Source organism: Pseudophryne corroboree, chromosome 4 (genome assembly GCF_028390025.1).
Source record: "Pseudophryne corroboree isolate aPseCor3 chromosome 4, aPseCor3.hap2, whole genome shotgun sequence".
Classification (NCBI taxonomy): domain Eukaryota; kingdom Metazoa; phylum Chordata; class Amphibia; order Anura; family Myobatrachidae; genus Pseudophryne; species Pseudophryne corroboree.
The window spans coordinates 829,226,246-829,239,397 of NC_086447.1; the positions used below are offsets into that span (position 1 = coordinate 829,226,246).

General features: G+C 42.4%; 1 protein-coding gene across 1 annotated transcript in view; it reads right to left on the reverse strand.

Moving 5' to 3' along the window:
* Positions 1-3,842: 3,842 nt before the first annotated feature.
* Positions 3,843-13,152, reverse strand: part of ISM1 (isthmin 1) — a 121,846-nt gene continuing 112,536 nt past the window's right edge. Inside the window, exon 6 of the mRNA XM_063918541.1 lies at positions 3,843-5,409. Coding sequence (XP_063774611.1) covers positions 4,892-5,409 — 518 coding nt within the window. The 3' untranslated portion in view covers positions 3,843-4,891. The remainder of the gene's footprint in view (positions 5,410-13,152) is intronic.

Sequence of the window (13,152 nt, forward strand, 5' to 3'; positions counted from 1 at the left end):
CCTGAGTTCCAACACATTGATGTGTAGACAGGACTCCTGGTCTGACCAAAGACCCTGAAAAGTCTTTCCCTGTGTGACCGCTCCCCATCCTCGGAGGCTCGCGTCCGTGGTAACCAGGATCCAGTCCTGAATCCCGAACCGGCGACCCTCCAGCAGGTGAGCACTCTGCAACCACCACAGGAGGGACAATCTGGTTCCTGGGGACAGAGTTATTTTCCGATGTAAATGCAGATGGGACCCAGACCACTTGTCCAGAAGGTCTCATTGAAAAGTCCTTGCATGGAACCTTCCGAAGGGAATGGCCTCGTAGGCCGCCACCATTTTCCCCAGAACTCGAGTGCATTGGTGAACTGACACCCTTTTTGGTTTTAGCAGGTCTCTGACCATGTTCTGGATGTCTTGGGCTTTCTCTATTGGGAGGAAGACCTTCATTTGTTCCGTATCCAGTATCATACCTAGGAACGGTAGACGAGTTGTCGGAATCAACTGTGACTTCGGTAGATTTAGAATCCAACCGTGTTGCTGGAGCACTCTCAGAGAGAGCGCCACACTGCTCAGTAATTTCTCTCTTGATCTCGCTTTTATCAGGAGATCGTCCAAGTATGGGATAATTGTGACTCCATGCTTGCGCAGGACCACCATCATTTCCGCCATTATCTTGGTGAAAATCCTCGGGGCCGTGGAAAGTCCAAACGGCAACGTCTGAAATTGGTAATGACAATCCTGTACAGCGAATCTCAGGTATTCCTGATGGGGGGCATATATGGGGACATGTAGGTACGCATCCTTTATGTCCAGAGACACCATAAACTCCCCCTCCTCCATGTTGCCTATTATCGCTCTGAGTGATTCCATTTTGAATTTGAATCTTTTTATGTACAGGTTTAGGGATTTCAGATTCAAAATCGGTCTGACCGAACCGTCCGGTTTCGGGACCACAAATAGGGTTGAGTAGTAACCTCTTCCCTGCTGGTGCAGGGGAACCTTGATTATCACTTGCTGTATACACAGCATTTGAATTGCAGCTAACACTACATCCCTTTCCGATGTGGAAGCTGGTAGGGCCGACTTGAAAAATCGGCGCGGGGGCACCTCCTCGAATTCGTTTGTAACCCTGTGAAACTATTTCCAACACCCAGGGATTCAGGTCCGATCTGACCCAGGCCTGACTGAAAAGTCGAAAACGTGCCCCCACCGGTGCGGACTCCCTCAGGGGAGCCCCAGCGTCATGCTGTGGGTTTTGGAGCAGCCGGGGAGGACTTTTGTTCCTGGGCACCTGCCGAAGCAGGTGCTCTCTTGCCTCTGCCCTTACCTCTGGCGAGGAAAGAGGATCCCCGACCTCTTTTGGACTTGTGCGACCGAAAGGACTGCATCTGATAAGGTGTTGCTTTCTTTTGCTGTTGGGGAATATATGGTAAATTTTTTTATTTACCTGCTGTAGCTGTGGAAACCAGGTCCGTCAGCCCATCCCCAAACAATACATCACCCTTATAGGGTAGTACTTCCATATGTTTTTTGGAATCCGCATCACCCGTCCATTGGCGAGTCCATAAGGATCTTCTCGCGGAGATAGACATGGCATTGGCCCTAGAAGCTAGCAATCCAATGTCCCCTTGAGCATCCCTCATAAATAAGACTGCGTCTTTTATATGGGCTAGAGTTAGGAATATAGTATCCTTATCCATAGTATTAAATTGATCTGTCAGCTCATCTGTCCAAGCTGCAATTGCGCTACACACCCATGCCGACGCAATCGTCGGTCTTAGCACAGCACCCGTATGAGAATAAATACCCTTTAAGGTAGTTTCTTGCCTGCGATCTGCAGGGTCCTTAAGGGCCGCTGTGTCAGGAGACGGTAGCGCCACTTTCTTGGACAAGCGCGTCAGGGCCTTGTCCACAGTGGGGGGTAATTCCCAAATCTCCCTGTCCTGCTTAGGGAAAGGGTATGCCATAAAAATTCTTTTGGGGATCTGCGGTCTCTTATCCGGAGTCTCCCAAGCTTTTCCAAAGAACTCATTTAATTCATGAGATGTGGGAAAAGTAATAATCTGTTTCTTTTCCTTAAACATGTGTACCCTTGTGTCGGGGACCGAGGGTTCATCCTCAATATGCAACACATCCCTTATTGCCACAATCATACACTGAATAGTTTGTCACCCTAGGGTGCAATTTTACTTCGTCATAGTCGACACTGGAATCAGAATCCTTGTCGGTAGTAGTGTCTTGTGTTAAGGGACGCTTTTGAGACCCCGACGGGCCCTGTGAGTCGGTCCAATCTGAGGATTGACCGCCTGATGTCCCCCCTAAACCAGCCTTATCAAGCCTTTTATGTAAAGATGTCTATCTTCGGCATCTTTGAGGAGGATGGCGGCGCGGCTCCAGGACGAACCCCAGGTGAGACCTGTGTTCCGACTCCCTCTGGAGCTAATGGTGTCCAGTAGCCTAGAAGCAGTGCCCAACTTTACAAGCCAGCTCTGCTTCTCTCTCCTTGGTCCCACGATGCAGGGAGCCTGTTGCCAACAGGACTCCCTGAAAATAAAAAACCTAACAAAATTCTTTTTCCACAGAAAACTCTGGAGAGCTCTCTGCAGTGCACCCATTCTCCTCTGGGCACAAGATCTAACTGAGGTCTGGAGGAGGGGCATAGAGGGAGGAGCCAGTGCACACCCATAGTCAAAGTTCTTTTTAGGTGCCCTATCTCCTGCGGAGCCAGTCTATACCCCATGGTCCTTACGGAGTCCCCAGCATCCTCTAGGACGTAAGAGAAACATACAATAAAAATTCATAAAAAAACAGTCCCTAGCCCCTGATTTGGCTGGTATGGTTTGTTCCACACTATACCTTAAGGCTCAGAAGAAAAAAGAAGAAACCCACAGTTCTCACCACTCAGTTTTTCCTTGGATGGAAAGTCCAGAGTGATCATAAAGGAATAACCATCTGCCAGTGATATCGTGGATAAAAGATAACATTTGATGTACATAGGGAAACATGTCCTAGGTAAGTGTCATTCCTAGGAGACGGTAATTATTTTCTCTGAAGAGTGAGAAGAGGGAGAAAAGAAACCTTTACGAAGTTTACGTGAATACATCTCACATAGTAGGGGTGAGTCCAGAGATTTCTTTTGCAGTTGTGAAAGAACTCCAAGTACGCTACTGGATAACTTTGTTTCCTTGCTGTTCTCCATTTATGTTGAAACACACAGGACATCGTTATCAAGATATTTCTGTGGAAATCTAGCATCGCTTGAGGACAGCTTTCTTTTGTGTTGTATTTATGCTCCTCAAACATGAAATCATCTCTATAAAGAGGCATATTTCCACCTCTCAGAGAATCCACTTGAACAATTGTATACATATGTAAAAGATTACACAGGTAAAATACTGACATATAAATATCCTTAACAGAATAACATTCTACTTGGATATAATGCATTTTTTACTTTGGCATCTCTAGAACACTTTTTTTTGTGGAAAGTCCATTTAAGTTGTTCATTATAGTGGTTTGCAGATGACAAATTAAACACTTGTTGCCTAATTTCATGGGCTGAACAAATCTTCTGGACACCATTCTATTAATCCTTTAGGAATGTCTGACATTCATTAGGTTCTGTGTGCTTCAGTGATGCTGCTAGCGTTAACTGAACTGGGACTACAATGTAATTAATATTGGTTTCTCCTACAAAATGGCTACTTCCATAGTCTTCATTCCTCAAAATAAAATATGTAATTCTTTTTAGCTTGTCCCTTTTATAGAATTTTCTTTTCTTTCCAAAAAACATTGACATTATAGGCATACTAAAATAAATTTGAATCAATCTAAAAATGTAAACAAGACTGAAAAAAAACTCTTTGGGTGAATTTATTTAGAGGTCTACTTCATGGACAAAGATCATCATCTTAAAACTTTGCGGTCATGTCCCATATTTATGAAAACATTCCAGAAGAGACAAAAAAAGAAATACATTTTTTTTTTAAAATAAACCACAATATAACAGACATGCGCATTGCATGATATAGAACTACAACATAATAAATACTTTACAAAAATATTGTAGTATTTGTAAACAGCAATAACAAATGAGTCCTGCACACATTATTCAAATAATCTCTTTTAAAAATTGCATTTGTTTCATGGCTGTATAGCCTTAATAAAATATAAAACAGGACCACAAAACACGGAATATATTGTCTTTGAGAAAGTGCCACTTTTCTTAATCTTTTTAGTCCCTGAAATAGAAGTCACATGTATTGAGCCACCCTGGATTCCTCAACTGCGTATCGCCATGGTGTCCATTCTCAAAAATAAAAAAAAGGTAGCCTTTATTTTATCAACCTAAACGCAAGGTTTACAATCCTATAATTTTATGTTTAGTTATTATAACTGTAATGATCCCTTTTCTGCCATTCTTCTTAAATTCATTTTTTTTTCTTTTTAAAGCCATATAGAGCAAATAGAGAAAACCCAAATAGGTGTCCACCAAAAGAACCTAGAGAAGGGAATCTTCAGGTCAAGTCACATTCATTTAAAATGTTGAGAGGCTTTGTAGATGCAGTCCCGTCTTCTTTATAATATACTGTGTGAGTCAATCAACTTTGCATTATTTAAAAAAAAAATAAAAAAAAATAATAATAATAATTCACAGGATCATGACGATTAAAAGTTTCTGTCTGCAAATATATATATACTGTATATACAAATACATATGGTAATCTAGATACAGAAGTTTACATTGCATTGGTTACTTACAAAACATGGCAAGTTTAGCATTACCCTTGTAGACGTACAAATAGACCATACACAAGACTACTGCTAAAACTATGCATCGTTTTTATTCCCACTAGGCTATGAAGACCCAACTTCGGCAACATGTTTGTACATTGCAACAAGAGTCTTAAAATTCTCTGGCTTCTTGAAACTGTTTTAAGTAGTCCTCTTCTGATGGGTTTTCAGTACATTTTTGTCCATTGTTTGGTGGACGGACTTCATTATACCTACTCCAGTCACCTTTGCACATGATCCAGGGCAATATGTCTACTTTATAATGGAGCTCTGCAGAGAACTCTATGCTGATCAGATTCGGGGTACCAGCTCCTTTTCCCCGTGTTATTATTTGCATGCTGTCATCGAAGCAGCAGTGCTGGGCCGCTAGTGTGGTACTCTCCAAAGACAGCATTGACCGTATACAGTATCTCGCCGTTGGCTTGTAAATCTCTAATTTCTCCTTAGGACCACTTGCATCCTTCCAACGAAACTCTTTCCGTTTATTGCGATCATATATATCAGCTGTGCTGTATGCGACTTCGGTTGGGTAAGAGCAAGGGCAACTTGGCAGGTCATTTGCCACTTTATGCATATACTTTTTCAGGAATTCACTTTTGCAATTCATCCAACGTTCGCAACTGTCGGTATCTAGGGGATCATAAGAAAGAAACATTATTACAGAGATTGCTAAACAAAGGATCGTTAAAAAAAAAAAATGATATTACATCTAACAATATCCTAATTTAGGAGAATTTGGGAAATTTTTCACTCATCGACTTCATGCAGGAATAGTAAGTGTACTTCTGTGTCTGAAGCACACCTCGCTTGTAGGGTTTCTAACTCTTCCCTTGGCTAAATAAAGCGCGACTTATGTGGGGTTCACACTTGCCCAATCGATTGACTGTCCGCCCGATTAAACATTTGCTAAGGTTTATGCACAAACAATCTTGTGCATACACACTTACCAGCCGACTGTCAGATATGTCTGGCCAGGAGACCCCATTTGAATGTTTGCGCTCACTTGTGACATCATATTCTGTGGCAGATATATCATTCTGTTGGTCAGATGCCTATACAAACCGGCAGATGTAACAATGTATCTGCATCTGCCGGGCTGCATGGCAGATGTGATATATCTGAAAGACGTGGTACACACCAGCTGATGGATCAGCAGATATATCATTCGTTGGCTGTACAAACGATATAAAATCGACAAGAGTGTAACCAGCATTACCCACATGCTGTGGTTGGTGTTATATAGGATTGTTTAAACAGGAAGTGAGCAAAACTCTGACACTCCCCCCAAAAACCACATAACCTTAAACTACTGAGAATCACTTATAACCATTTTGCTTATAATATATATATTATAAGCAATAAGTCATCCTCTACTGATATCATATACGCATTCGCGTACGATGGTGCCACATTCGACCCCATTGTACACCCGGACAGTTGCAGATAAAAATCTGCCATCAAAAAGAAAGTAGTTACTCTACAACACCATTTCTATCTGCAACTGTCCGGGTGTGCGATGGGGTCGAATGTGGCCCCATCGTACTCGAATGCGTATATAATATCAGTAGAGGATGACGTATTGTTTAACAATGTGGGGTTCACTGATAACACCATTTTCTATACTCGTTTTATAGATGATCTTTTCATTATTTGGTCTGGATCTGAGAGCTCGTTTATTGCGTTTATGGAAGAACACAATGGTAGTGGTCATCCGGTGCAATTCACTTTTAATATAGATTCTTCTACAGTAAATTTCCTTGATGTACAGGTTTACATTGAAGACGAGAAATTGGTGACCACACTTTATAGTAAACCTACTGACAGGAACACATTGCTCCATGCCGACAGTTTCCATCCGATACCCTTAAAACGTGGGCTTCCATGTTCGCAATTTTTGCGTGCTGTACGGATCTGTACTAGCCACATATCGGCTGAGAGACAGATTGATTTGATGTTGCAGAAATTTCTACAATGTGGTTATGATCTACAAGATCTATTGCTGGCTAAGAACAAGGCTTTATCTATCCCACGTGACAATTTGCTATCTGGGTTTAAGAAATCTTCTGATTCTAAACGTCTTCCCTGGGTCAATCATTATAATATCAACAGTGGAGCAATATCTAGAATTGCTAAAAGTCATTGGCCGATTGTGAGCACAAATAGTGAATTGAATTTGTCTGAGACTAAGATTATGACGTGTTATACACGTAGCAAAAGCATTCGTGATTGGGTGATGAAGACAGATATTACTGGTATGCGTTTCCAACAGAGTGAACAGAGTATTGTCCTTACTAGCAAGTAAGGTTGTTATCGTTGTTTAAATTGCACTGCCTGTCGGGCTTTGAGTACAGGCACTCATTTCTCACATCCTTTTAGTGGTAAGCGTTAGATTAGATATAGGCTTACATGAACTACTAAATTTATTATCTATCTCATTACCTGCCCATGTGGTTTGAAATACGTGGGAAAAACCGATACAAACCTACGTATTCGTATGGCTGCACATAGATCAGCTATTAAGAGTGCTATCCAAACAGGTGTTAGTGATCAGCCTGTCGTACGCCATTTTGCTATAGCGGGGCATGCTTTGCATCAATTGAAATATATGATTATCGATCATCTGCCTGCCAATATACGGGGTGGCAATCGTTTATTTAAATTGTTGCGCAGAGAGGCACAGTGGATTTTTAGGTTGAAAACTATTGCACCTGGTGGCCTTAATGAGTATCTAGGGCTACATTGCTTTTTATCATATCAATAGTCTGTTAACATATGTTAATGGTATAAATTTGGTTTATTAATATTAGCTTGTGATGTTACAGCTGTGAGACATATAGGAGCATATAACGGGTAGTGGTGATTAGACAGTATTGACTGGAATCTTGTTCAACATGTTTTGTAATATACACAATTGATAGGACATAGATGAAAACAACATCTTAAACCAGGCATGTCCAAACTGCAGCCCTCCAGCTGTTGTGAAATTACATATCCCAGCATGCCCAGACACAGTTTTGCGGTCAGAGAATGCTAAAGCTGTGTCAGGGCATGCTGGTATGTGTAGTTTCTCAACAGCTGGAGGGCCGCAGTTTGGACATGCTTGCTTAAACCGTTTATACTAATCTTTTTATATGTGTAGTGAAGTTTATGTAACAGTTTTCCTCCATGCAGTCGTTATGTCACTTACGGTTTGTTTTTAAGGTTTGTGTTATAGCTGCGGTAGCGTGGCAACGGATAGTGACACCAGTGGGCATCCCTGTGCCGGAACCTGCAGCGTTTTTCACGTGGTGTGGTGTCGGGTGTATTTAAGGTATGCAACATGCTTTTCACATATCCTGATGACGAAGTACAGACTTCGAAACGTCAATCTAATCACCTGCCTCTTGTGGTCTTCTTTTTGATGCTTCGAGTGCCGGTGACAGCAGTGTGTGTAAATTTTTTTTATATATATTATATATTATATATATATATATATATATATATATATATATATATATATATATATATATATATATATATATATATATATACATATATATACATACATACATACATACATACATACATACATACATAGGGAAAACCACAGCACTCACCGCACCAGAAGCGGGGCACAGCTATGCACTTACCACCCACAGGGTGGGGTGCATGTAACACTGCACTCTCCACCACAGAAGCGGGGTACACAGCTGTACTTACCACTCACAGGGCGGGGTGCATGTAGCCCATGACCACATCGCTCTAATAAATACAAACAGAGAACCCAGCACTCACCAAAGTAAACTCACTTATCCTCAACAATTCAATAAATAAATGATGGGGGTTTAGTTGGTGGATTGGCCAATGCACGGAAGCCCGCATACCGATTTTCAAGGTACCCCACCTTCATGCAGGTCCTACACTATCACAGAGTCTTAAAACCTGACTACCACACTGCTGCATAATCTGCCTGCTAGATGTAATGTGTACCTGCCACAGACTTTATGGCTTTTAAAGGCACACTAGTCACCTATTGCACTGGCTCAAAGATGATTGCTAAAAAACAGCTGAGACAGGTTCAGGATAATAAAGTCCACACAGGGGTGCATGAGAAAGCTAGTGGCCACGGTTAATAAGAGCTAACCATAGATTAACCCCTTCATATACATACAGAGGGAAAACCACAGCACTCACCGCACCAGAAGCGGGGCACAGCTATGCACTTACCACCCACAGGGTGGGGTGCATGTAACACTGCACTCTCCACCACAGAAGCGGGGTACACAGCTGTACTTACCACTCACAGGGCGGGGTGCATGTAGCCCATGACCAACAATTTATTTATTGAATTGTTGAGGATAAGTGAGTTTACTTTGGTGAGTGCTGGGTTCTCTGTTTGTATATATATATATATATATATATATATATATATATATATATATATATATATATATATATATATATATATATATATATATCTATATCACACACACTGCTCAAAAAAATAAAGGGAACACTAAAATAACACATCCTAGATCTGAATGAATGAAATATTCTTATTAAATACTTTGATTTCTATTGATAATTTTTGTGTGATTTTGTTGTCGGCACATTCAACTATGTAAAGAACAAATCTATTAACCCATGGAGGTCTGGATTTGGAGTCACCCTCAAAATTAAAGTGGAAAAACACACTACAGGCTGATCCAACTTTGATGTAATGTCCTTAAAACAAGTCAAAATGAGGCTCAGTAGTGTCTGTGGCCTCCTCGTGCCTGTATGACCTCCCTACAACGCCTGGGCATGCTCCTGATGAGGTGGCGGATGGTCTCCTGAGGGATCTCTTTCCAGACCTGGACTAAAGCATCCGACAACTCCTGGACAGTCTGTGGTGTAACGTGGCATTGGTGGATGGAGCGAGACATGATGTCCCAGATGTGCTCAGTTGGATTCAGGTCTGGGGAACGGGCGGGCCAGTCCATAGCATCAATGCCTTCGTCTTGCAGGAACTGCTGACACACTCCAGCCACATGAGGTCTAGCATTGTCTTGCATTAGGAGGAACCCAGGGCCAATCGCACCAGCATATGGTCTCACAAGGAGTCCGAGGATCTCATCTCGGTACCTAATGGCAGTCAGGCTACCTCTGGCGAGCACATGGAGGGCTGTGCGGCCCCCCAAAGAAATGCCACCCCACACCATTACTGACCCACTGCCAAACCGGTCATGCTGGAGGATCTCGCAGGCAGCAGAACGTTCTCCTTGGCGTCTCCAGACTGTCACGTCTGTCACATGTGCTCAGTGAGAACCTGCTTTCATCTGTGAAGAGCACAGGGCGCCAGTGGCGAATTTGGCAATCTTGGTGTTCTCTGACAAATGCCAAACGTCCTGCACGGTATTAGGCTTTAAGCACAACCCCCACCTGTGGACGCCGGGCCCTCATACCACCCTCATGGAGTATGTTTCTGATCGTTTGCGTAGACACATGCACATTTGTGGCTTGCTGGAGGTCATTTTGCAGGGCTCTGGCAGTGCTCCTGCTGTTCCTCCTTGCACAAAGGCAGAGGTAGCGGTTCTGCTGCTGGGTTGTTGCCCTCCTCCACATCTCCTGATGTACTGGCCTGTCTTCTGGTAGCGCCTCCATGCTCTGGACACTACGCTGACAGACACAGCAAACCTTCTTGCCACAGCTCGCATTGATGTGCCATCCTGGATGAGCTGCACTACCTGAGCCACTTATGTGAGTTGTAGACTCCGTCTCATGCTACCACTAGAGTGAAAGCACCGCCAGCTTTCAAAAGTGACCAAAACATCAGCCAGAAAGCATAGGAGTTGAGAAGTGGTCTGTGGTCACCACCTGCAGAACAACTCCTTTATTGGGGGTGTCTTGCTAATTGCCTATAATTTCCACCTGTTGCCTATTCCATTTGCACAACAGCATGTGAAATTGATTGTCAATCAGTGTTGCTTCCTAAGTGGACAGTTTGATTTCACAGAAGTGTGATTGACTTGGAGTTACATTGTGTTGTTTAAGTGTTCCCTTTATTTTTTGAGCAGTGTGTTTATGCATGTGTGTGTATGTATGTGTATGTGTGTATGGACGACTTAAAGCACAGATAAGCTGTTTTTAATTTATTATATGGTACGGGCAATGTTTTTACTGTCGGACTAGTTCCAAATAAATGTGTATTGTTTGTGTAAAAGGTATTACACTATTGGTCCTTTTTACTCTTTTTCCTGACCAAATGAGTAACAAGATAAAGGAAGATTAACAGGAGATCACTGAGATCACTGATGACGCCGTTCAAATTGTGACTTCATGCTATTCTGAAGGTGGTTGGAATTCCACCACACACGGTACAGTTCCACTCTACAGGGTGATATCAAGGGTGATGGTCACACTATATATATAATATTACACTAGGAGGCGCCTATTCTCACCTTTTGTTTTCCATATATATATATATATATATATACACACATATATATATATATATATATATATATATATATATATATATATACATATATATATACATATATATACATATATATACATATATATATATATATATATATATATATATATATATATATACACACACACACATATACATATATATATATATACACACATATACATATATATATATATACACACATATACATATACATATACACACTATTCAAGCAGCAACTATTACACACCTTGACAAAGGGACGTGCAAGCCCCAAAACGTTGGGAATCGTTTTGGTATGAAATACACACCATTTGCTGCTTAAAAAAAAAAGTCTGAGTGCTGCTGCTTGAATAGGAGTCTGTACAATTTATTTCCAGAGGGCATTTTATACATTTTTGTATCTATATATTGTTTTTTGATCAGTAACAAAAGGGATAATCATCATGGATTAGTTGATGTTATGCACAGGTCACTTTAATATTCAGTATCACTACTGTTTACAATAGGCTGTGACCGGATTGGTTGGTCGCAGCAATGTTTGATGGTTTCCCTGGTTACCTCTGTCCTAGCCTCACCACGCCAGCCGGACGGGCCGGAGTCGCGTCATTTCCTGTGGGCGGAGTGACGTCAGCACCGGGACCCGGGCAGCGCGGACGGAGGCAGCGGGGTGGACCTTCTCTCTGCACAGGTATTTAAACACTGTTTTTTTCACTGTTATGCATCCTGACGAAGGGGCTGCTACCCCGAAACGTTGAATAAACAGCACATTTGGCTTCACCATTTTGAAAGTCTCCAAGTGCCGTCCTTATTGCCAGCAGCTGTACATGGGACGTAGTTCCAGGAGGAAAGGCACGGGAGCAGTTTTCATCAACGCTGGGGAGCGTGAGGAGTGCCGGGTCAATTTGGACTAATATATATATATATATATATATATATATATATATATATATATATATATATATATATATATATATATATAAAATAAGAATTTACTCACCGGTAATTCTATTTCTCGTAGTCCGTAGTGGATGCTGGGACTCCGTAAGGACCATGGGGAATAGCGGCTCCGCAGGAGACTGGGCACAACTAAAAGAAAGCTTTTGGTCTAACTGGTGTGCACTGGCTCCTCCCTCTATGACCCTCCTCCAGACTTCAGTTAGGATACTGTGCCCGGAAGACCTGACACAATAAGGAAGGATTTTGAATCCCGGGTAAGACTCATACCAGCCACACCAATCACACCGTATAACTCGTGATACAATACCCAGTTAACAGTATGACAATAACTGAGCGTCTCAACAGATGGCTCAACAATAACCCTTTAGTTAAACAATAACTATATACAAGTATTGCAGACAATCCGCACTTGGGATGGGCGCCCAGCATCCACTACGGACTACGAGAAATAGAATTACCGGTGAGTAAATTCTTATTTTCTCTGACGTCCTAAGTGGATGCTGGGACTCCGTAAGGACCATGGGGATTATACCAAAGCTCCCAAACGGGCGGGAGAGTGCGGATGACTCTGCAGCACCGAATGGGCAAACTCTAGGTCCTCCTCAGCCAGGGTGTCAAACTTGTAGAATTTAGCAAATGTGTTTGACCCCGACCAAGTAGCTGCTCGGCAATGTTGTAGAGCCGAGACCCCTCGGGCAGCCGCCCAAGAAGAGCCCACCTTCCTTGTGGAATGGGCTTTCACTGATTTAGGATGCGGCAGTCCAGCCGCAGAATGTGCAAGCTGAATTATACTACAGATCCAGCGAGCAATAGTCTGCTTTGAAGCAGGTGCACCCAACTTGTTGGGCGCATGCAGGATAAATAGCGAGTCAGTCTTTCTGACTCCAGCTGTCCTGGAAACAAAAATTTTCAGGGCCCTGACTACGTCCAACAACTTGGAAGCCTCCAAGTCTTTAGTAGCCGCAGGCACCACGATA